This window comes from Abrus precatorius, unplaced genomic scaffold, assembly GCF_003935025.1.
Source record: "Abrus precatorius isolate BTA unplaced genomic scaffold, Abrus_2018 Scaffold2, whole genome shotgun sequence".
NCBI classification, from domain to species: Eukaryota; Viridiplantae; Streptophyta; class Magnoliopsida; order Fabales; family Fabaceae; genus Abrus; species Abrus precatorius.
The window spans coordinates 4,119,308-4,145,461 of record NW_020874362.1 but is presented as its reverse complement, the minus strand read 5'-3'; the positions used below and the strand labels follow the sequence as shown (position 1 = coordinate 4,145,461).

At 28.5% G+C, this 26,154-nt stretch overlaps 2 protein-coding genes and 1 long non-coding RNA gene across 3 annotated transcripts; 1 reads left to right on the top strand and 2 right to left on the bottom strand.

Moving 5' to 3' along the window:
* Positions 1-12,545: 12,545 nt before the first annotated feature.
* LOC113859041 (CASP-like protein ARALYDRAFT_485429) lies at positions 12,546-13,981 on the bottom strand. The gene is made up of 3 exons (XM_027491858.1): positions 13,772-13,981; positions 12,992-13,124; positions 12,546-12,895 (listed from the first exon to the last, which is right to left on the bottom strand). The coding sequence occupies exons 1-3, from the start codon at positions 13,939-13,941 to the stop codon at positions 12,701-12,703; spliced, it is 498 nt and encodes a 165-aa protein (XP_027347659.1). The 5' UTR covers positions 13,942-13,981; the 3' UTR covers positions 12,546-12,700.
* Positions 13,982-21,423: 7,442 nt separating this feature from the next.
* On the bottom strand, positions 21,424-23,666 carry LOC113857803 (oxygen-evolving enhancer protein 1, chloroplastic). The gene is made up of 2 exons (XM_027490012.1): positions 23,300-23,666; positions 21,424-22,359 (listed from the first exon to the last, which is right to left on the bottom strand). Exons 1-2 carry the CDS (start codon positions 23,534-23,536, stop codon positions 21,601-21,603), a joined length of 996 nt encoding a protein of 331 aa, XP_027345813.1. The 5' UTR covers positions 23,537-23,666; the 3' UTR covers positions 21,424-21,600.
* On the top strand, positions 22,859-23,265 carry LOC113857804. The gene is made up of 2 exons (XR_003503300.1): positions 22,859-23,044; positions 23,075-23,265. It is a non-coding gene; the product is annotated as an uncharacterized LOC113857804 (long non-coding RNA).
* Positions 23,667-26,154: the final 2,488 nt, after the last annotated feature.

The window sequence follows — 26,154 nt, the reverse complement described above, 5'->3', positions numbered from 1 at the left end:
TTTATTGTAAGTTTGTGTGTGTAAGTAAATGCTAAATCATATCAAATTTGTGAATTCTTGGTTTAACTTCCATGGAAAGATTTTGTAATATATATATATATAATTAATGATATCAATTCATATTTTTACTACTGAATTAGAAACATACATCCTTACAAAATATAAAGCATTAAAAAAAAAACTCCTACGATCAAAGACATAAATAAATTAAAAAAATTTGAATCAAACCTTAAATTTTTTTTTTCACTCCAAACTTTAAAAATTACTATTGAAGCAGTTATTGACCATCATCAAAACTTTCATGGAAGTCACTATAAAAAGTCAACCTCTTTACTATCTTTATTATTATAATTGACAATTTTTTCTCCTTCTCCATCTTTCTTTTTCTATCTCATTCCTTTTCACCAATCTTTTATTTTCAATCATTTAGAACAACTGTAGATAGCCGTTTCTTCTTTCTATATTTCTTCTCTTTTCCTTTCTTTTTGTATTTTTTTTTTCACATCTCTTGCTAAAACTCTTTACCAAAACCATGAGCTCTATCGACGTTGTTGCCTTTAATAGCATTTACCCTTACAAATTACTTCAATCATTATTGCTAAAGATAGAAATAGGTTAGACTTTTAGGCCTTACTTATTTAGTAATTTTAAAAGTTTGAAACTTGCCTACTACATCTCATAAGTTTTTTTTTTTATTAAGCCTAGTCTTCTGACTTTTTTAAAAGTCTAATTTGACCTATTAGTCTTTTTAATGTCCTTGTATTGAGATCTTTAATAGAAGTGTCTTTATAAATAAGCTATCAAATCATATAAATAGATATGTCTCTATAAAGGCTGTAAAACTTATATCTAAATAAGTCATAAAATAAATAGTTCAATACCTTAAATATTTATAATAAAATTACATATTTTTGTTTGTCATTTTCAAACAACATGTTTGATTTAAATAAGTAAATCACTAAACATATAACAAATACAAATATAGATTATCGTTGTGTATACAAGATAGACTAAGCAATCAAATGCAAAAGACTTTGGTAAGCAACGCTCTTACTCGAAGATATATAGTAAGGACAATTCCTAACTTCAATGAAAATGATTAGAGTTTTTAATTTAAAATTTTATTTTAAAATTTAACTTATTTAATATAATATGATGTTATAATTTTTATATAAAATTATTTAATATATTATTATAAATTTTAAATAAGTTATTTTATCATGCCTAATAGGTTTTTCTTTAAGTTAAAGACCAACTTATTTAATTAAATCAAATTATGTTAGACTTTAAAAAAGTTAAGTCATAAGTTTTTTTGGAACGATTTTTAACCTATTTCTATCCTTAATTGTTGCTTCCTTCCTTAGTCATTTCTAAGAAAGCTAATCTTATGCCTTGATTTAAAATCCTCCAAATCTAAATTTTAAAGATTTTAGATATATTTTATTTTATTTTTTACTTTTTTTCCTTCTGCTTCAGAAATAATGAAAACGACATTGGGTCACTTCTTTTGGCTTTAAATCTATTTTTTTTTCTTTTGGGTCCTCTTGTGTTGGCCGAAAATAGAGCAAATAGTTAAAAAAAAAAAAAAAAAACTAACAAACAACCTAATACAACAAAAAGAATAATGTATAAAAAAAATATGGATTAATTTTGTCTGGCCCAATAAAAAAATTGTTTTGTCTAAATAAAAAAGAGAGAAAATGTTATATTTAGTTTATTTATTACTTATTACTTTTTTATCCTTTTTTATTTTATCTACTTTTAGCATATTGTAATGAAAATATTTTACTCTTTATTTTTATTTGTTTATTTTCTAAAATTTAGTTCTTTTAAAAATTTCATTCATCATTTATTTAAATAATAATATTCATAATAATAATACAAATATATATATATATATATATATATAATTTTGTTGTTGTTATTATTATTATTATTATTATATTAATATATTTAATGCTCCATCTCACATAAACTTATAGGGGCTAGATACTTCTTCTAGCATTCTTAGAACTGCTTATCAAACTTTTGAAAAAGAAAAAGAAAATTAGAGTATTCAATCTCTAACATATTTCTCCCTTAATGAGTCTTATGATATTATGTCATAAGTTTATTATTGATAAGGAAACTCTTTAGGAAATATTTCTATTCTAAGGATTGAAAAACCCAGAGTAAGTGATTTTTCTAGAATTATAAGGGTAAAAATAAATATGATATTCAAGAGGAATTTTATAAATTTCTCAAAAAAATTGAACAAAATATCTCATTCTTTCATTGGTTCCATACTTATACCATCAAGAACAATTTAGATTATTCCTGATAAATAGATATTATCAGTAATCCTTCTGCTAACGTTATCTTTTGGCAAATCAAAGATAGACAAATAGTTCAGAGCGAACTACCTCTTATAACCCAGTATCAATTGTCAAAATTGAAAGACAACAGTGACAATCCAGTAATGGCAATGCTATTCAAAACTAAAAATCTTGATGAATCTATCACTTCCAGTGATATCCAAAGCCTTATGAAACATACCAACTATATCAACAAATATTTACAGGTTTTAGGTGACAAGGTTTCTATTGCTCCTGATAAACATAAAGAAGAAGTTTTCTTTTCCCAAACTCAATTAGAAAAACTCTTTTTCAAACCTTTCAAGATTAGCACCAAAGTAAAACAGAAAATCTTAGAGCTTAGGCAGAAAGAAAGGCCAAAATCTTTAGAAGAATCATGTAGCCAAAGTGAGTTATTAAGTAAAATTAATAGTATGCTTACAACTGTTTCTGATATACTTTAAACCTCTGAAGAATCTACTGCTAGACCTAAGATTAAATCTCTGTCCAAAACTGTTAATGCCATTAACAAAACTGATTCAGAACCACCTTCTGAAACAGATTCAATTTCCAATTTAAATATTAATCCGGTTATTACTAATAGTAAAAACTAAAAATCTCCTTCCAAACTTTATTATAATAAAACGATTGTTCCTGATCTTATTTTAGAAGAAAGTAATGAGCATAGTTTCCAAAATTTTAATGCCAATAACATCTATGAATGGAATCTCCTTCCAAACTTTATTATAATAAAACGATTGTTCCTGATCTTATTTTAGAAGAAAGTAATGAGTATAGTTTCCAAAATTTTAACGCCAATAACATCTATGAATGAAACATAGATGGTAAGTTAGAGTATAATATTATTACTACTCTAGATCATATGTCTATGGTAGCCACTGCATACCTAACTTTTCATGATTGTTTTGAAGATACAATTATGAGTATTCTTGTTGCCAGGTTTTCTAGCCAACTCAAAGGTTGGTGGAACAATTATCTCACTGAAATTGATAAGGAAAGAATTCTCTCTGCTATCAAAACTGATACTAAGGGAAAAGCTATTATTGAAAATGCCTTGATGTTGTCTATACTCTCCTTTATACCATAGCTCAACATTTCCTAGGAGATCCATCTTTACAGAGAAATAGGTCTGCTAAGTTATTATTCAATCTTAAGTGTAAAACCTTAGATGATTTCAGATGGTATAAAGATACCTTTTTTTTCTAGGGTATATACAAGAGAAGATAGCCAACAATCCTTTTGGAAAAAAAAATTCTTAGTTGGTCTTCCCAAATCTTTTGGAGATTTAGTTAAAAATAAACTCTGAAGCCATTCTACCAATGAAGAAATTCCTGATGACAGTCTTAGTTATGCGCAGCTTATTGCCGCTATTCAAAAAATTGCTCTGAAAATCTGTTAAGAAAACAAAATTCAAAGACAATTAGCCAAATAAAGAGCCTAGAACAAAAGAGAGTTAGGGTCTCTCAGTGAACAATTCGATCTGCTGCCTTGTCCGATCCAAAAGAAAAAAATTATCCCAAAAAAGATGTAGAAACCAAAAAGAAACCTTACAAGTGGAAGTATAATAGAAAAGTTTCTAGGAAACCTGGTAAGGATGCGATCTCTAAAAACATTCCTAGAAAACTTAAAACAGGAGTAACCTGTTACAATTGCAGAAAACCTGGCCATATCAATAAATACTGTAGGCTCAAGAAAAAGATTAGAAATCTCAACTTTGATTCTTCTATAGAAGATCAAAACAATAACTTCCTCATTGAATCCTCTGAAGAAAATTCTACTAAAGAATCTAGTGAGGATATTAACCAAATCTAACAAGATGATCAAATTTCTACTTCTGATAGTGATGAAATTCCAAAATCAATGTTTTAACAAATGAACAAGATTTTCTTTTTGAAGCAATCAATTATATTCTTGATCCTTAAGAAAAGAAAGATTTTCTCAATAAACTTGAAGATGTTTTAAAAACAAAGCAAAAACCAAATGAGCTTTTTACAACAAATAGATTTGATATAACAAGTATTTTCAAAAATTAGAAAATAGTTATTGTACAAAACTAACCGCTATTCAAGATCTTCATATTGAGATTAACAATCTCAAAAAGGAGATTCGTGAGATTAAAGAACAACAACAAATTCATCAAGTTATTCTTTCACAACTTGGAGATGAAGATGATGAATTTGAAGTTGCGAAAGAACAACTTTCTAAGAAAATGATTTTGGAAAGATAATTCTGTTGATCCAGAAGAAATTTTCTTGAATTTGATCAAGGTTAAAATTCAAAAATTTTATATAAATATCAAAATCATTATTGATGACTTTATTCTTGATAATTTAGCACTCTTTAATACAGGTGTTGATTCAAATTGTATTTTAGAAGGATTAATTCTTACTAAATATGTTGGAAAAACTTCTAAAAAACTCAACATTGCTAGTGGTTCAAAGCTTAAGATTAATTGTAAATTATCCAAAGCTATTATTGAGAATCGAGGTTTTAAAATAGAAACAAATTTCCTGCTTGTCAAAAATTTAAAAAATAAAGTAATTTTGAGAACACTTTTTATAAACTCTTTTTTCGCTTCAGATTTCAAAAGAAGGAATTTTGACTTATCACTTAGGTAAACAAATCACTTTCAAATTTTCTAGCAAACTGTTCACTAGAAATATTAATTTTATCCAAAATAAAATTAATCAAATTAATTTTCTAAAAGAAGTTTCTTTTGCTAATATTGATAAATAGCTGAAGAATCCATCACTTCAGAAAAGAATTCAATCTCTTTTAGATTTTATTTAATCTTCTATATGTTCTGACCTTCCACATGCATTCTGGAATAAAATGAAACATATAGTTAGTTTTCCCTATGAAAAAGACTTTAAAGAAAGTCAAATTCCTACCAAGGCTAGACTCATCCAAATGAATGAAAAGCTTCTTCAATATTGTCAGAAAGAGATTAAAGATCTATTAGACAAAAAATTCATCAGAAAAAGTAAGAGTCCCTGGTCGTATTCTGCATTTTATGTTAATAAACAAGCAGAACTAGGAAGAGGTACTCCTAGATTAGTAAGCAATTACAAACCCCTCAATCAAGTACTTCAATGGATTAGGTACCCTATTCCTAATAAAAAATATCTTCTTAACAGACTCAACTCTGCTAAGATCTTTTTCAAATTTGACATGAAGTTTAGATTCTAGCAAATCCAGATTGATGAAAATAATAAGTATAAGATTGCCTTTACAGTTCCTTTTGGGAAATACGAATGGAACGTAATGCCCTTTTTAAAAAAATACTCCTTCTAAATTTCACAAGATCATGAATGATATCTTCAATCCCTACTCAAAATTTGTCATAATCTACATAGATGATGTTCTAATCTTTTTCCATTCTATTGATCAACATTTTAAGCATATTAATATTTTTATTAATGTTGTTAAATAGAATGGTTTAGCTGTATTAAAATCAAAAATTAATTTCTTTCAAACTAATGTCAGATTCCTTGGTCATAATATTCATTAAGGAACTATTATTCCTATTAGCAAGTCCATTGAATTTGCTAATAAATATCTTGATAGAATCCTTGATAAAACCCAATTGCAAAAGTTTTTAGGGTATCTCAATTATATAGGTGAATTCATTCCTCCCCTAAACAATATCATTAAGCCATTTCATGATAGGCTTAAAAAGAATTCTTCTTCCTGGATTGATGTTTATACCAATGTTGTTAAGAAAATCAAAATCAAAGTTAGAGAGATAAAATATTTCTATCTCCCTATTCCTCAGGCCTTCAAAATTGTCAAAATAGATGCCTCTAATATAGGTTATGGTGGCATTATCAAACAAAGAGTTGATTCTCATGAGCATATCATTGCATACACATCAAAACATTGGAATTCTGCACAACAGAATTACTCAACTATCAAAAAAGAAGTTTTGACAATCGTTTTATGTGTTTCAAAATTTCAATATGATTTATTAAACCAAAAATTCTTATAAGAGTAGATTGTAAATCTGCTAAAGAAATTTTACAAAAGATGTTAAAAATCTTGCCTACAAATAAATCTTTGCAAGAAGGCAAATAATTTTAAGTGTTTTTTATTTCAAAATAGAATATCTCAAAGACACTTCAAATTTCCTTCCTGATTACCTTACTCGCAAATATTTACAGGATAAGTGAGATGCTTAGAAAGGCAGCAGCCTCCTCCAGAGAAGTAGCCACAGGCAGAGGAAGAGTTAGACTTGCCCCGACTCTTAATAAATCAAAATCCAAGTCTGACTCAATACTTTTTCAAAATCTTCAGAGTCATCTACTCCAACTGGGTCATATACCCAGAAAGCCATCCAGATAGTTGAGTAATCCACTCAACAATCTACGATTCCTAAAAAAGACTCATCCAACAAGGCTGAATCTTCTCAATCCCAATCAAAAATAGTTAAACAGACAAAAGCTGATTATACTTTACTTGTTAACACCCTTTTGGCTCTCTAACAAAGGAGTCTGAGTAATTTACCTAAAAAATCATGGGCAGAAATTACCTCTGAAGATTATATGGATATAAACTTAGTAAGCGTAAATACTATAATGCAATCCTTTAACCAATCCCAAAAAGCTGTTAGTCTTCTAGGAGAAACTAATAAAGTTATTAGTCTCCCAAAAGATAAATCAAACACAACCCACTACATGGCTAAAAGAAAATTTTCTTCGGTCATCCAAGTTGAGCCTGAATTTTGGGATAAGAATCCTTATAAGGCTATATCCAATGTTTTTTCCCATGGATTCCATTTCAAACCTTCAGCCTTAAGCAGAATTAGGCAATTCTACGAATTTATTTTAGTGGATTCAGATTCTGTTTCCATTAAACATTACAAAGATAAAAAAAAAATCTCTCTTTTATTACCCATTCAACCATACAAATTTTAAAAATTTTAACCCCAAAAGAATTAAAAAAAAATTGAATTCTTACAAAAAATTTTCTCAACCCTTTGACCCTGCAGGTTACAACTACTGGGACTATATTGATGCTTGGACAATGGTGTTTTGGCTTCAAAACAAGCTTAACTGCCATTTGTGGTTAATTTATTTAAAAAAACTCAAAATTATGGTTAATATTACAATTTTCTGAATTGGTTCCTTCAATGATGGGACTTCTTTGGACCAATCAAACTTATCCTTCCATCACCAGTGAAAGAAGGATATGAACATTTCAAGAAAAGATAAGCTTATGATTCAAGAATTGGAGCAGATCTTAAATATTTCTCGAGTTTTGTTCCAGCCTGGGTATTTTTATGGCAATACCGTTACAACAACAGAGAAAATCAAGAAATTCTCCCTATATTACAAAGGTATTCTTTTGTTAAATGGTGGAGTCAATTCAAAGCTGACTATGCAGGACCTTTAAGAGTGAACAACTTCTTTGGAGTTAACCCTCAACTATTGAAGATTGCTGATCCAGAAACTTCTCAATTTCTTAATCAGAAATTCTGAATTGCAGCCTTCTTGACGGAATGTGATTCGAAAGAGAAGCTAAAGATCAATCTCAAAGATATTCTTTTATTATTACAACAACAAGACAAAGCAGAAAATTCATCCAAAAAAGAGTCTGAAGATATATATCAGAATGAAGATGACTGCTTTGCCATAGATATTCAAGAACTCTAAACCTTTACTGTAGCAAATAGTAAATTTATTTTCTATATAAAGAGTCATCGACTATGTTGTGAGGTACCCTTTCATTTAGCAATCATAGTGAGAGAAACTAGAGAGAAGTGCTCAAAAATAACATCTTTGTAAACCTTTTCTTCAAGTTTTAATAAAGTTTAATACTTTCTGTATTTTCTTTCTTCTCTTTCTTTAGTTGGTTCAGTTCGAATTACTGTCGTCCAACTTTCTTCTCTTCTCCCTCCACTGGTTCTGTGTTGGTTCTACCACTGTTTCAGTTTTTTATGTTTTAAATTTCTGTATCTTAACATTTTTGTATATTAATTTAGTAGTCTTGCTACTATATATATATATATATATATATATATATATATATATATATATATATATATATATATATCATCAAAATTATAGTGAAATTCTACTTGCTAGTCAAATATGCTTATGTGAGTCATGGTATTAATGACTTGTTGGATATCCTTAAAACATGTTATCTTATGGTGATATATCAAATGGCCTACAAAATATTAGCTTTATAGAGCTAAATTTTTAATAATTTAATTTGAAGATTGTCGCTTCTTATCTTCTTTGTTCTAAATTGTTTCTAGAGTTCAAATCTTATGTATTCATTTGTGTCCACTTACAGTTCAATTGATAAGGCCCATTTGAGGCTTGCTTACATAAAATAGTTCTTTATTTATTGAGGCTTTAAGATCATAAAATACCTGCTAACATATTTCACTTAACTGTATTAGTATGGATGCCAATTTTTTTTATATTTATAATTTATTATCATATTTTAATCATTTAAGCAAAAATTAGTTTGTTAAAGTTTTTATTTTATTTTAGAAATAACTATTTCTCTATCTTCTTTTAGGCATGAGAGATTAGCTTCCTTCAAGCTAAGAAAGTTTTCTTAAGTAAAGTTCATCAATATATAAGGACCACTTTTTAGATGACAAATAAGCCGTTATATTCAATTATTTTGCAAATTTGTGTCTTTATGATGACTATTCCTATAATGCAAGAGAAAATAAAAATGATAAAAATAAAACTAGATTCTTTACTTGTTGTAATAAATTTTCTTCATGATTTGACATATTTTACTAAGTTTTACTATCACCTCTTTATACAATAAAATTAAGAGAAAATAAATCCATTCAAGAAGTAAAATAAAAATCTAATGGAAAAGATAGGCTAAAATTACGTAGGCAAAGTGATAGAATGATAATTTATTGAAGTGCATTGGTTCTCCAAGATCTTTCATTATTATCTCATTCTACCGTCTAAGAGTGAAATGTTTATATATTTGTCATTTGTTATATATTATACTGTTATTATATTTTCTAATTTATTTAAATTTTTTTAAAAGTATAGGTGAAGTTTGAAAAGATTGCCTAAAATACTACAAAGCATGTTAGATAGAGGGATGATTAGTGAAGGGACACACGCTTGGGAGCACACTTGCGAAACACTTAACATAGGGCATACTGCATTTGATGTAATCCATATTTATCGAAGGAGGAAGAAGACTAGACCATTGTGCTAATTTGATTTAGTTTAGGCATTGTATTTATATTTTATTAAATTTTGTATACATACATATATATATATATGTCATTATGACTTTTTTAGTTTATTTTAATAAATATAAAATAAAAATATAATACCACACTGTATGATGACTTAATAATATTTGTACCTTATACTAATTTAAAAAATATAACTTAAATATTCTTAGTAAATAAAATATTTTTTTATATTATAAATACTTAAAGTATAAAGTTTGAAAAGTAATATATACTACAACTTTTCTTTTGTGTAAAACTATAAATACAATATGTTTAACTATTCAGTTGTAATATTTATATATTCTATTGTTTTCAGCACACATGAGTTGAAGTGTTGTATACAACTAATATATGTAAATTTTTATGCACAAGCTTCATCATGATAATATTTGTACTATTGAAGAGTAGTAAGAGGTATTGATGAATTATTTTTCTAAAACACTTGTAAATGTTTACAATATACAACCATATTAATAATCCAATGTACATGTGTAGTTTTTAGCATTAAATAATCATTAAAAAAATGGTGAGTTATACTTGAACAAAATGGCAATTGTAGACAAATTTAATAAATATCATATAAATGACTTACACGAGATACACGTTGTCAACTTTTAAGAGGAAACAATGTCATAGACCAATATTGGAAGATAGATAAGGACTGAATTATATCTTGAACTAATTACATAACTCATTCGTTATAGTGATCCACTTATCAACAAATGTAATTTTGTAGTTATCAACGTATAATAAGTTAATTAGTTTGTGTATTTGTTGATTGCTACCAAAAAGATTCACATAATGCAAATGTAAATTTTGAATCTCTCAAATAAAATCAATACAAATCTAAGTCTATGATTCCTCACTCTTGTTAAGTAATGTTGCAACTGCACGGTAGTCACAATTTCCCTTGCTTTTATATCAAAATATGATCTATATATTCATGGATTTCACTAGAAAAATGATTTAATAATGACATAGTTTTTATTGTTTACATTCTTTGGTAAATGCTTGACTTAAGGGATGAGAGAGAGTGCTATCATAGATAGAATGTAGGGAATCAATTTACTCAAAATATGATGGATCACATTAATTTCAAAAATATGATTAACAAGATTCTAGAATAAAACTTCCAAAAACTTAATTTCAAAAGTTTTTTTATTTTTTGAATAAAATTAAAAAATAAATATGAATTTTTATCTAAACCCTAAAAAAATCATAAAAAATATTTAATATTTAATTATCCTGATTTTAACATTGTTAGATATATACAAAAAAAGATGACGTTGTTATAATGAGATTGATTCAGTTGCATATGTCAAAGCATTGATCGTTACTATAATAATTTTAAAAACTAACCCTAATATTAATAAGGGTATTTATGAAAAATAAATAGAAAAAAATAAAATAAAAGTTGCAAATGGAAGAAATGGGCTGCAAAAAGAAACCATGTGATTAACATTTTCTTATAACTACTGGACTCAATGATAGCAAAGTTCAAGCAACTTGGCCCATGAAACTTTGTAAGCGTATATATTAAAAAGTCGGTTTATGATTGTTTTGTTATGAAAATGATTTTTTTACATCCTATCACAAGGATGTGAAATGGATGAAAGGAAGAGATAAATATGAAGAAAAGAGAAAAAAGAAAAAAGAAAAGTAAGAGTCGTGTGAATTATGTGATAAAGAAAGGGATAGATAAAAAAAAGAATAGAGAATGAAAATATATATTAGGAGTGGGTGTAAAAATAGAAGTTGATTTTGTTAAACGTTGATATTTTAATGTTACTGAAATGTAATTTCCTAAATATGTAAAAAGAAAAATCTTAATCTTTTGTCACTGAAGAAAAACAGTTAATGGGGGGTAATCTAGAGCTAGTTAATTAAAGCAAATTTAGCACAGTTGCTTACTTCAATTTCATCAAAATGCTACATCTACATCTAAGTACCATTCCTTATAGAAGCAAGACATAATAACATAAAAGTGGGTACGATTGGTTTTTTTTTTTTTTTTTTTTTTGTCTTTTACAAAGTCTAGAGGTGAGAAAAATTCTTCGGTTAAGAAAAGCTCTTACGGATTCGACCAAAAGAAAAATCCCTGGAATGGAAAGGGGTTTCCCTGCCGCCTCCACTTCCAGCAATTGTTCAATGATTACTCAATCTTTCTACTTATCTATTGAAACATCGCACACACTCAGAGACATATATGAATATCTTGAACTAACTTCACTTCATCATCACTGCTCCAAAACATACGGCAATCAGTGAAAAATCTCTCTGCTTACTACTGGTTGTTGTAAACGTCAATCATCACTCATCATAGAAAGATAAAAACCAGACAATAAATGGCACTTAGAGAGGATTAGTATTTGCTGTGCTGCAAGTAGCAGCCATAAACATTCAGGGTTTTGTTATAGTACATTGCATCCAAGTTTGTTGACCAGGGTCAACTCTGCTATGAATGGGTTAGTGCATGGTGCGCATATAATGTGCAATAGGACAATAAGATGTGTTCAGAAGTGAATGTCAGTGACCAGGGTGTGAGAGAGGGATTCAGATCCCCTCATGTTCGATTTTGAATATGACGGTCATGTTTGTGTATATAAAAATATACAAACATGACCGTCATGTTCGAAATCGAACATAAGAGAATCCTGGCGCGTGAGAGAGTGCACATAGTTAGAAAAGTTCTTGCATTGTGGACGGACTTTATCCTTTTGTACCATCCATATATGTCTGTTTATAATGTATGAAAAGCATGACCAAAGTATATGATCAATCTATTTTCTCTTTTTCCATTTCAATCAGTGTCACAAGTCTCTTCAGTCATCAACTTAGCATCATGCGTCAAAACATGTTCTTATTTGTGATTATGAGACAATATTCAGATGAGATTCATATCCTATAGCTAGTATTGGCTAAATACAAGTTATAATTGAAAAGGAGCAAGCAGTTGAGAACCAAGACAAGGAATTTCGGTATTTTTCCTTGCTAAAGAGTAATTATTACATAATCATGATAACTTTATTCCGTTAGAAACAAAAAAATATCTGCACAAGAGCAAATGACTTCGTCATTTGCAGCCTTTACATTCGTATACACATCAACAGCAAGCAAGATATACTTACAAAGAAGGGAAAAGCCAAAAATTAAACAGACAAGATGCTGATGAAAGAAACCAAGACAAGAATGCCATGGCAGCAGATAATTGATATCTACCACATAACTTTGCTGGGCAATAGGATCTATCGGCATCGAGCAAGAGATCTGTGACACTGGCTGTTGAACATGCTGCAGCAAGTGATAGATATGACAAAACCTGGGGTATAGAAAAACTGCAGTATCATTAGTGCATTAGTATAGTATGGAAGTAACAAGGACTATAAAGTTCTTTTTAGTCTCAAATTGCGCGTACCATGTCTCCCAAAAAGATTATCATTACAAGTTTTCGTTGAAGCGGTAGACACTTTATGAACACAGAGTACGCATCTACAACCAACAGTGTTATGCTCCAGGGAATTACCAAACCCATGACTGTTACCAAATAGCTGTGTAATCACACAAATAAAGAAAAAAGGTTAAAATCTGCAAGAGAAGGATATGCATACAATATAAGTTAGACAGGATAAACTCCAATACATTGCCCCAATGCAAATTTTGAAACTGGAAAAATAAGCATATATATACCCAGATCTTTTACCTCCTGTGAGTCAGACTGACTACAAATTTGCTGTATAAGCAAACTCCTTCTTTACAAAGAAATGTGTCATAATATGAAGGGTTCCACATGGCATGTGAAATTGCATTACATGGCTAATATAATTACAAAAAGGAAAAACTGGTAATTAAGAAAGCACTCACAAGACCACAGGCTTGAATGTGTGGAATCCCTAACCAATTAATTGAATATTGCCCACAGTACCACTCTCTGAGACCCACAACAAACTCAAAGAAATCCTCAATTAGTCATTCAGTTTTTATTTTAGCAACAATTCATGACAAACGCAACACAAATACATGGTTCCCCAACTCAAGTCTATCAAAATCTATTGGAGCCACCAAATCAAATACTTATGAATTGCCCTTGAAAAAGAGAATTGACGAGGCGAGAGGAAATTGAGAAAAGTTAAGGACTTTGGGAGAGCGGGCAGAGAATAAGAGAGAAGATGACCATAGGAAATTGAGAATCAAATACCAAAAAGCGGTGTAGCCGTAGAAATCGACGTCCAAACACATGAAGAGAAGAGACGCGGTAGAGAATACGGTTTGACCCAATCGGAGAGCAAAGCTGGCGCTGCTGCCAAACGCCCCTGGCAGCTCCTCCATTCTACCATGGTAATTCCCTCCCACACATCCCCATAACATCACACCTCACACTATCACTCTGCTTATAATAATAATAATAATAATAATCAAATATGAACAAGCTGTTTTAATTCAGCATATAAAAAATGGGAAATTTTTATTATGAATAAAATTATTATTTAGTGATGACATCATATATATTTCATTATATTATATTACTTGTTATTTATTAATGATTAAAATTATTTTTAAATACTTTATATATATATATATATATATATATAATAAACGCTAAAATCATATTAAATCATCAATAAAAGTATATTTTGCTAAAGAAAAATGGAGAGAAATAGCGAAGGGAAGAGGTGGGAATATGAATATTATGGGCATGAGTAATGAATGAGTGAAATGGGGAATTTAATATAATTAATTATGGTATTGACGATTGGGAGTGAATTCGAGAAGGGAATTAGTTCTTGTGATAAACAAAGTGGGTGAGGGCTCTTATCATCCACATTCACATTTCTCTCCCATTGTAGAATTAGGTTCAGTGATTTCGTCGGCGCGGTACCTGGCTGGATTCGCCTACGTGGGTCTGAATTATTCTGTCTAAACTGTACTAGTAATAATTGCATTAAAATATTTGAACAAGAAAACAATTAATCACTATTGTATTTTCTCCACTTTCATTATTGAGGATTTGTCCCCTACACTATTGTAGTAATTGGCACCACCCAAGGAACCATTTCAAATTCCTAAAATTGTGATTTTATTATGTAGGTATATATGCTCGCTTCTTTTTCCTAATTTCAAATGTGTTCTTAGAATAAGAATCTTTCTGTTTTTCAAAAATGTTTCTATTTTCCCTAATCACTGTTGTTTTATCATTTTCATCTTATCTTGACTCGCAAGCTCATCCCCTCAAATTACCAAAATATATTGCAAAAATATATTATTATAATAGTTGTTTTCTTCTTATATGTATAGCATACTAGGTTGGTGTCAAGTGTCATTCTCTTTCATTTGTTTTACGGTTTAATAGTAGGCAAAACTTATATATACCATGTCAGTTTCAACATCATGTTTGCTCATATCCAATAGTATATAAGCTTACTCATACGTTGTGCACGATATGTATTATGTTTATCAAACTAATTAAAGTATAATTTAGTACAAAAATATCTTCTCCTATCTAATAAGTGAATTGAGATAAAAATAAATTAATAACACATCTCATTAAAATAAATATAAATAAATTATATAAAATGGAAATAAAATGACATTAAAAAATAGAACAATTATAATAAGAATGACTGAAACTATTTTTGAAATACAAGTTATGATTTATAATTATCATCCATTTTAATTTTATAAATAAGATAAATTATGAACATATATAATAAAATAATTTTATTTTCTATCACCTTTCTTTACAAATTAATTAAGAAAAAGGATTATTTTTATCCTTCCCCCTTAACCAAACATTCAGTAAATGACTTACAAATGTGTTTACATAAACTGACTTCAAAAGGAAAGTAAAAGAACCCTCTCAACGGTAGCAAGATAAATAGCAAAACAAGAGACTCGTCAAGACATTGGACCCATGACATAGTGCACTTTGTCTCATATAGCTGATATATAGGTACCTACAGGAACAGTGCGGAAGCTGAAGAAAATCCATACACCTCGAAAGAAAGCAAAGCAACCAAGTTGTTGAGTGTAAAGTAAGTAATATATTGAATCATTTATGATTGTGAGTTGCCATCAATTATTATTTCACTCTTAAACTATTAGCTAACTATACAACCTATAATTTAGAGCTAAGCAATAAGCCTAATATGAAATCTTTTCAAATTATTGACACGCTGGATGGATTTTGACTTATAAAGAAAAAGTAATGCTGCCTCAACCGTGGAGAAAAGGAACGTATCTGTCTCACACATGGTTGTAAGGACGTAGAGAAGAGGGAGATAAGCACAAAAGCGTATAGTCAGATAGCCACTTCTGAATTCCTTTTCATATATTGTATTAGGTTTTATCTATATTACCAAAATATGAATTTTTAGAAATAGTTACTGGAACATGGTTTTTGTATAAAATCGTAAATGACATTTTTATTTGAAGAAGTTAGTTACAAAGAAAGATCTATATGACAACTTTTTGACAATTAAAATGATATTTTTTTTATACATATAAATATCACAATTGATAAGTTTTAAAAAAATTTAAAATATAAAATTGTTTGAGTTTAAAAGATAAACATAAAAAATTGTCAATAATTACTTTTAAAATAAAAAACACTAATAACAAGTTTTAAATTCTGATTTATAAATACATATTTCGATTCATAGTAAATTACAAGTAAAAATTCACATGTTTTAGTATATTTTAATGGTGAGATTATTATAAACATAAGTAAAAGAGTGATATTTATATGTGAAAAGTCAACTTTTATGTATATTTTATACAATATCTCGTTTAAAGAACTAAAACATTAGTTTAGTCAAAATATTGAAGTTAAAATTTCAAAAAAAAAAACAATGGAAAAAATTACTTAAAGGTATCCAATCTCAATTTTTGACGATTTTATGCAATATCAAGCAATTCTAATAAGCAATGATGATGATCTTTAACAAATGTTTAAGATATATTAGGAACATTATCCCTCAACTCCTATTATTAAGTTATATGTTGCTTTTAAAGAAGTTTCAGTTAGCATTTATCAATAAGCTAACAATAAGGAGGAAGAACCATATGCAAGCACCGTTCTAGATATAAAGATAGAATAAGAACAAAATATCATTGAAAGTGATGATGATGACGACTTTGAAGGAAGATATAGAAGCAATGAGAATAGTGATTATGATAATATAGATGATGTAGATTTTCATTTATCAAACTCAATGGTTAAGCAATAGGCATTTGAGGAGTCATCGTTCATATTTGCATTAGATCTTAATACTATGTATGCATCTGAGTTTCTAAAGAATAAAAACACTAGTAGGTAAGTTTTATAATTTTTTTAAGTGGTAAGTTTAATTTATGTTATTTTAATTTGTTTATGTTTATTTTTTATAGGTCATTATGATGTAGATGGAGAACTTATGTTAGAATGCAATAATGATAAAGCAATTATACGAATAATTAAGCATTACAACATATCAAAAGAAGTGAACTACAAAGTTTATAAGATAGAATAAAATAACTTTTATTGTAAATGCGTTAGCTATGACATAGATTATGGATGACTTGTTCGTGCTATTTTAAGAAAAAATAAATATTTTTGAGAAATTAAAAAATATAATAGACTACACGTTGTACTAGGGTAAAGATTTCACAAGATCATAAAAAGTTGAATGTAGACACAAATGCAAAACGTATAATGCCAATAGTAGAATTTAATCATTCTTTTAAGATAAAACTAGTGATTGGTGGGATTTAGTTTTGATATTAATACACCACAATATATCAAAAAATAGAGATAACAAAGAAAAAACATATGGTTAGGGAAAAGACTCGTTCAAAGCATTGTCGCAATTATGTTTTGCAATTTATGATGTTATTTAAGGATCAATTGTTCAATTGGATGTTGCATAGTGTATCACAACGATGAGTTAGTTCTCGATGTTCAAATATTATGTTGAGTGTTTTGTACTTTTGGTTTATGTATTAGAGCATCTAGGGAGTTGCATCGGTGACAGTTGAATAAAACGATAATCATAATATATTGTCAATTGCTTTTTCTATTGTGGAGAGTGAGTTCACATATGTTTGACACTTTTTCCTATAAATTTTATGCAAACATATGATGACTTAAGATGGTGTTAGCATTATTTTTAATTGACATAAGTCTATTAATGTAGGAATAAGGCAAAACATTTGTCAATGGGAACCTCCAAAAATATTTTACATGTATTGTTGTATCAAGTACATTGTACCCAATTAATCTAGTTGAGTTTATTAATTCAATGTTAAAAGGTACTACAATCTTTTAATCACTAGTTAAGGCAACTTACTTCTATTTGAGTGAGTTATTTACAGATAAAGAGAGTGAGACATATGCATAAAAAAAGGTATATATTACAAATAACTTATATTATATATATATATATAATTTCTTTCACTTGATTTTTCTAAAGTTTAAAAAGATAATTTTTTAACTTATAATTAATTTTTATTTAATTTTTATACTTATTTTTTCTTCTACAATAATTTCTCCAAAATTTCACTCAAATTAAACCTTACTATTTTTCACTAGTATAGTTTTTTATTGTCTATTTGAATATCTTTTCGGAACTTTTTTTTGTCCATTTGTATTATTTTTTTTCACCCATTTGTATGTTTTCTTTCTCACCCATTTTTTTTTTCCCATTTGCATGGCTTTCTCTACTCATTATACTGTTTTTTCTATTAATTGGATAGTTTTTTTCACACACACCCTGTGTGTAATGATCATTCCCATTAGATTTTTATTTTAGTAAGAATTTTATATGCATATAAAATATAAGTCGTTTGACTAAGATTATATGTATTTGTTTAATGTTATTTGTGAAAAAAATTGTTATTAATATTCAGTGTTTTTTTATGAAGTAAAATTATTGTTAAACCATGTGTAATAAACGATAGGCTTAATTGCAATTTTTAATCTTTGACATATGTGTGATTTTGTCTCCTTATATTTAATTACTTGTTTAATCTTTCTAATTCTTCAAATGCTCAAATTAAATATTTTATTCTAAAATTTTATCAAATAATCAATAAAAACATAATAAATATATGACATTTTATTGATTTATACAAATAAAAATATAAAATAAAATGTATAAAATATAATACAAATCTTAATTTTGGGGTAAAAACTTGAAGTTTTCAAGATATTAAACTAGTATGTTTATAAAACTAAATGACAAATGCTAACATGCACTTTTAATTCAATCTTTTAAATATACTGTTTATTAGGATATGTAAAATGACAGAGGTCAACTCCTTATTTAATAATTTTTACTTATGCATGATGCTGTGATTTTCATTAATTTCTATAGAAAAAAGCCATGGTTAACTTGTTCCACATTTAATAACATTTTATACACATTGAATTTCATTAATATAACTATTAGTTTAAGAGATCTCAATTAATATGCAGATGAAGTCTATAAAAATTTATAAATTTTAAAGTATATATGATACTCCATCAAACAAACTAGGTTTTAAAAAAATTATGTATATTTTTCATAATATAAGCAAATAATAGTTATAAAATTATTCACCCAGGAATTTTATATATATATATATATATATATATATTTAAATTATAGATATATCTTTCATTGGAGGTATTTTTGTTCGAATTTGAAAGAATCACTGTAGAAAAAAAATCTCCTCTAATTACACACTTATAAATATTTGATTTGTCTAAAATTTAACATACAAGATTGTAAAAATAATATTATATGATTTATTGATTAAAAATTCATAAATTTGATATTTATAGAAAGTTATAAAGCGAAATAAATAACGCAAGCATACTTATCTTTGAAAGCTTGCCCCTCCATGGTGTCCTCTTCACTTGTAATTGTTTGAGTCATTAGTGGAGATAGATCACGCGAAAGAACACCAGCGGTAAGGTTCGAGGCTAAGTTCAATAATTCCTTTTTTGTAATGCAAAATGAAGAGATCCAAGAGATTTTCGAGAACTATAACACTGGAGATGAATGACCAAATTTTCTGTTGGTTTTTGGTTTTAGAATAAATATTCGAAAATTTATTAAGTATATTTAATAATCAATGCATGATTAATTATTAAGGAACGTTACTAAACACTCTCTAACACATTTTTATGGTTAAATGAAATTTATTAAAAATTAAAAAAATATAAGAATTATTAAATTAAAAATAAAAAGTAAGATTCATGTAATTTTTATAATTTTAAAAAAATTAATTAATAATTAAAAATATATTAAAAAAATCATTAGAAGATGTATCAACTTGATTATTTACCTTGGTTTCAAAATAAGGTTAGTTGAGAGTTAAGTGGGCCTACGTGACTCTTTAAAAAAGCTAACGAAAAGCTGATGGGCCTATAGTTGTTGGAGGTTAGGAGGCCTAAAAGACCCTTAAATTGTCCAAATTCTCCCTATAAAAAAAAAATAAGAAAGGGATTCAGATGCTGGTTGACTTAAAAAAAATACACTGAATTGGTAGATAGAAAACTGAATGTACCTGTCCTCACCTCATGGAGGTTCTGTAACCGCGCCCACCTTACACGTGACATTAATAGAAGGAAGATTTTCATTAAATATTATTTTTCATTCTTTAACAATTGGGCTGTGGTTAGCATTCTCCCTTATGATGTTTGACATAGTTCATCGAATCAAGTGGTGCGCAAGGTATATCTTAGTCGGCAGGGTAAGGCATTGACCCAGCACCTTTGTAAATTGTATCCTGTAGCTGAGAGAGAGGTTTGAGACTAAGGGCAGTGTTTACAAACTAGTGGACCCAAGAGAACCCTCACTCCTCAGTATAAGTAATGTTGATTGCGAGTTATGGGACCTAAACGACCCCTTGAGTTCAGCGAGTGGACATAACTTGATTCAGCGCAACTGCTCCAGTGTTCCTAAATGACCCTTAATATATTCTACCAAGAATAATACTCATGCACTCACAGATTATGTACACTTTGTGAATACAAGAACGAGAAGAGAAAGAAGTAAAATTACGATAAGGAATGTGATATAAGAAGAAAAATGAGAAAAAAAAAAGAAAGGTAGAATGCTACAAAGGGTTCAACAAATTCTCAGCATTCAAAAAGAGACGTTCAAGTTATGTTTGAATAAACATCTCAATAAATATTTATAAGCATCAATATTAAATAGTAAAATAAATCAAATTTGTTATAAATTAAAATGAATTTATGTTTTTTATAACTCTAAAAATTCTGTCATTTAATCTCTTTAAAATTTTAAAAAATAAATTGTTTTTAATTTATAAAAAGATTATTTATTTTCTTATCGTATAATAACTTATTTAAAAGTTGATCCATATTTAACCTAAATCAGTATTTCATCGATTAGCATGGCAGTTCATGTTATACTTATGCCTCACCCTTCCTACAAGTTATAATATAATATAATCTAAATACATTATTTAGTTGAAATGCAGTATAATGGAACAAATTTTTTCTTTTTTTTGTGAACCAGGTACGAGGATGTGACTACTTTTATCTTTTTTATTTAGTCATTCCACCCAATATCATATTCAAATATATAAGATAACACATGGTTGCTAACATAGTACGGGCAACCTGAAACATATATGAATGTTGAAAACATAATCTTTCAAATTAATTATTATTACTATTATTAAAAATTACAAAAAATATGAAATTTAATGATTCTCATTTATAATCTTATAAATTTTAATTAATTTCAACTAATAATTAAAAATATATTAAAATATGTTAGAAAAGATATTCCTAATGTTGCTCAAGATATATAAAGGATGCAATTCAATTCCAACAAGTGAAAACCAACCTCCAAAACTCCCATGACATTTTAAGCATTATGATTGGAAGTCAAATATAATAATAATATACAAGCATGATAGTAGTACTCTGAGTGCTTGAAAAGTTGGATCAAATTAGGACAATGCAGGAACAGCATGAAGTTAAAACAAAATCCGAACGAGCGAAATACAAAACAAAGCATGAAAAAAAAAAGGTGCCTATGAATCAAGCTGAGCATACCAAATACCTTGGATCTTGACATCCTTAGGAGCTTTAGCTCCCAAATCAGTGTCGGAGGGCTGAATGCTCTCAAACACACCAATAACCTCACCAGTCTCAGGCTTACTCTTAGAGACACTCAAAGTAATTTTACCTTTAGATGAAGAAGCACTCTTGTTATTCTCCTTAGCAAGTTCTTCCTCATCTCCTCTGCCACCAGCAGGCAAAGCAACAGCATTGTCATAACCAGTGGAAGCACCTCTTCCCTTGGGGTCCAAGAAAGAGCTTCCACGGTAGGAGGGAACCAAAAACTCTCCTCCGAAGTTGTCTGGCTTCCCTGATGCCACCAACTGCTTTATGGTGAAAAGGAAAGGCACGCGCTCACCCCCGGGTAGTTGAACCGTTACAGCGGCGTAATCAATGCCATCTTTCTCTTCAAATTTGATAGCTCCATCGGCTGATACTTCGAAGGGTCCTTCTATCTCGTCCAGCGTGTATGTCAAACGCGTCATGAGTTTTGTGTTTTGGAATTCCAGTGGGGCGTTTTTTGTTACGCCCTCTGCTTTGACTGTGAATGAAGTTGGCTCCAGACACAGCTTTTTGGCTGTGTATTTGCCTGGCTTGAAGGCGAAGGACTCTACTCCTCCCTCTATGGTTGGGCATTGGTTTGCTGTTCCTGTTCCTTTCACTTCCAAGTATGTTTTGCTTTGGATTTCGTCGTATGTTAGTCGCTTCGGCACACCTTCCGCACTTGCTCCCTGCATGTACATTCCCAGTTATCATCAACTATAATTGTCCAATTACTTCTTCAAACACACAACTGTCATGTGATTCCTATGTATGCATTTAATCATTAAATTGATCCTCAATGCATTAGGTCAGAGTGACTTGATCGAAGAAATGTATATTCTTGGACTTCCAAGTTTAACTTCCTTCCTACTATGATGTATAAACACCTTAATTAATAGTATCATCATCCTCTTAACACCCCTTTATGCCTCTATTTATCTTTTTCTGTCACATTATAGTACTTATAATTTTTTTCTCTCAAGGAGAAGTGTATTTGGATTCTTTACTTTTGGGGCAAATCCGTACATTCCAAACATTTTTCATTTCTTCATTCAGGGTCTACTATGAATAAAGTTTTATCTTAATTTGACTATTTACTCCATCTATAATAAACTGAGCACCCCTTTAGCAGACACGTCTCATCATTCTAGTTAAATAATTACTAATACAAGTTGATATTTTCAAGGTTGAGCCCTCTGCTTGACACGGACAGTGGTTTCCTTACAATAGGTAGTATCTCATTTATGTTGGGTGAAGAAGATATGTGATATACTAGTTGAACTTAAAAATATGTGTAGATTACTGAACAGACCACAGGCTAGGGATCAAAAAGCTCTTAATGAGATATCATTTGATTAATCCAAAGCAACATTTGTCATTGACTTCCAATCAAATTGGCACCAGATCGTTCATCACAACGAAATGGAATTCAAAATTTGATAACTAAGGTGAAGGGATATGGATACTCTTGGGCCTAACCTTGAACTTAATTATATCATACTATGTTATTAAACATAAGATATCCAAATTTCAATGAAAGAGTGACTTTAAATTCAATTGACAGTTAACGTTTAACTGTATCAAATTGGAAAAAATAAATAAATAAGAGAGAGAGAGACAGCAACGTACAGAGACAACGAGAGCAGAGGTGGCAAGGGCGAATCCTGCAATTTTGGTGGCGTCAACACACTTGTGAGCCAAGTCCTTAAGATCAGCCTGAAGGGAGCAGGTGACCTTAGCTCCAACGGGTTCCAACCCAAAAGCCTTAGAAATGGACTGAGTAGACTTAAGCTGTGAAGTGGTGCTCCTCATGCCCAACTTGGTGGGTTGCATGAGCGTAGCTGCTGCTTGTAGTGACGCTGCCATTGTTGCTATTGCCACCAATGTTCCCTCAATCTCTGTAGGTTCTCTAAACTAACCAGTTTGAAAGTGTTTTTGTGTTGGTGGAGAGTGAAGGGTGAACAATTATTTGGTGGCTGTGGTGTGAGTAAGATAACGGATAGGATAAGGTGATATCTTATTGGATGATTCAAGCTAATGCCAGTGGTTCTGTTGGTTGACACGTTGTAAGCTTCAAAATTGGGATAAAGATACTTTTGGTCAGAATTTTGTTGACTAATAGGATCGACCACAAACTCCACCATTTAAAAATCTGGAGGAACATGGATCCCAAAACACACAAACCACGTATATTTGTCAGACTAGGAAGATGGTCGAAAATCGGATATTAGATTGAGAAATTATATTTATTCAGAAATATATACAGAAACTTATATAAATGAGAGACGAAAAGAGTTGAGAAAAAAAAATTATACAAGTAATGTGATATAAAAACAAAGAATAAGAATATTTATATAAATATGATATTCTACTATATTAGTTTATGCAAGCCTTTACACATAAGGTTGCTGTAACCTAATGGTCATTGCAAAGGAGTTAATAAATACATAAATTTGAGTGACTAAATGTAAGTTTTGGAAAATGTCGTATTGTTTATTCAGTTTAAAACTGTTACTGAAAATTCAATATCTATGAAATATAAAAAGTTCAATGATAAAATATTATAAGGACATGTTGACACGAATAAGATGTAATCAATGTTATTAAAATCGTTCTGTTCATTGATTAATGAGTTGTCGGATTACTCGCTCACTTGGTGAATCATTAATTGAATCTTGTAAGAGAACTAATTCTCAATCAGAAAATTCATATGGATCATCTCATCACATGTTCAAAGTTTTAATTCTATGAAAAGGTTTTGATATCTATAGTTCTTGGGTTTTTTATTTAAATATTGTAAAATTAAAAATAAATTTTTAATTTATTATTTTTTTAAAACTATTTCCACTTGACAATAATTTTGCTAAAATAGTTGGTAAAAATATTAAATTTTTATTTTTTAAAATAAATTTCGCAACTAAAAAAGTAAAATAACTAGATTATGACATATAGCTTAATTTTGTAATATAATTGACAAAATTAAATATCAATTTTGTTATACTAAGCGCGAAACTTTTAGATGGTGTTACATGTCACAATCTAAGTAAGTTTTATCATAAAAATTGCACAACTTACAAGAATCTTACACGTGATACAATTTTAATTTATTGCACAGATTTATCTTTATTAATTTTAATAACATAATCAAATCAAATCAAATTTAGATTTACATATAAATCATTACCACATTTAAAATAAAAATCAAATTATTAACATAATACTAAAAAATATTTATTTATTTACATACAAATTCAAATTATATCTTAATTAAATAAATTTAAATCACTGATATAATTAAAATTTTTATCATTAAATATCAATTATGATTACATTGAAATTAAAAAAAATTAAATTACTAACATAAACATACAAATTACTATTAATTTTTTGTTAAAAAAATCTAAATTACTAACATAATTACAATAAAAAAAATTGTTGATTTTTTCAAATTCTTCAAATTACGTACGTGCGATTTTGTTGATTTTTTTATTTAAAAAATATATGTAATGGATATTTTTTTGAGCCACAAAAAATAACTTCTAATTTTTTAAAAAGGGTGCAACAAAATTCTTTATTGTAATTACATTAGTAATTTTGACTTTTTTAATGAAGAATTAATAGTACTTTGTATAGAAATATAAAAAATATTTTCTTGTATTATGTTATTATTTTTTTAAAAAATTAATATAATCATAATTGGTATCTAATGATAAAAATTTTAATTATGTTAGTGATTTAAATTTATTTAATTAAAATATAATTTGAATTTGTATGTAATTAAAAAAAATATTTTCTAGTATTATGTTAGTAATTTAATTTTTATTTTAAATGTGATAATAATTTGTATGTAAATCTAAATTAGATTTGATTTAATTGTGTTATTAAAATTAATGAAGGTAAATTCGTATAATAAGCTAAAATTATATTACATCATATTCTTGCAAGTTGTGCAATTTGTATGGCAAAACTTATTCAGATTATGATATATGTCACTGTATGAAAGTTTCGCGTTATATATGACGAACTGACATTTAATTTCACTAATCATATTATAAAATTATACTGATGGTGACACATTTCATGGTTTGATTGTGTTTCTGATAGTGAAATTTATTTTTAAAAATAAAAATTTAATATTTTTATCAATTGTTTTAACAAAACTATTATCACTGATATACTGGGATAGAAAAATAATTTTAGAAAAACAATCAATTAAGAATTTGTTTTTAATTTACAATATTTAAATAAAATAGTCTATTTCTTGAGGTTTTTTTTTTTTTTTAATGAATTTTACATCATCACGCCAAAAAGGAAAGGACACTAGCTCCTAGGATATCAAAGGGATTGGGTCCAAGACGGAAAGCATGTAGAGATAAGAGATCAAATTGGATAATAAAGGTATAAAATAGATCATCTGATCCAAAACACAAGCCTACACGACTAAAGTACCAAAGATAGACCAATACACGTGCTTAAAACTGAAA

What these genes read in the sequence shown, in the direction of transcription:
- LOC113859041 (XM_027491858.1), bottom strand. Translation starts at nt 13,941, where the DNA reads ATGTTATGGGGATGTGTGGGAGGGAATTACCATGGTAGAATGGAGGAG. An exon ending in TACGGCTACACCGCTTTTTG is followed by an intron (nt 13,125 to 13,771) that starts GTATTTGATTCT and finishes GTGATTACACAG; the next exon opens with CTATTTGGTAACAGTCATGG. An exon ending in TAATCTTTTTGGGAGACATG is followed by an intron (nt 12,896 to 12,991) that starts GTACGCGCAATT and finishes TCTATACCCCAG; the next exon opens with GTTTTGTCATATCTATCACT.
- LOC113857803 (XM_027490012.1), bottom strand. Translation starts at nt 23,536, where the DNA reads ATGGCAGCGTCACTACAAGCAGCAGCTACGCTCATGCAACCCACCAAG. An exon ending in CCTCTGCTCTCGTTGTCTCT is followed by an intron (nt 22,360 to 23,299) that starts GTACGTTGCTGT and finishes ATGTACATGCAG; the next exon opens with GGAGCAAGTGCGGAAGGTGT.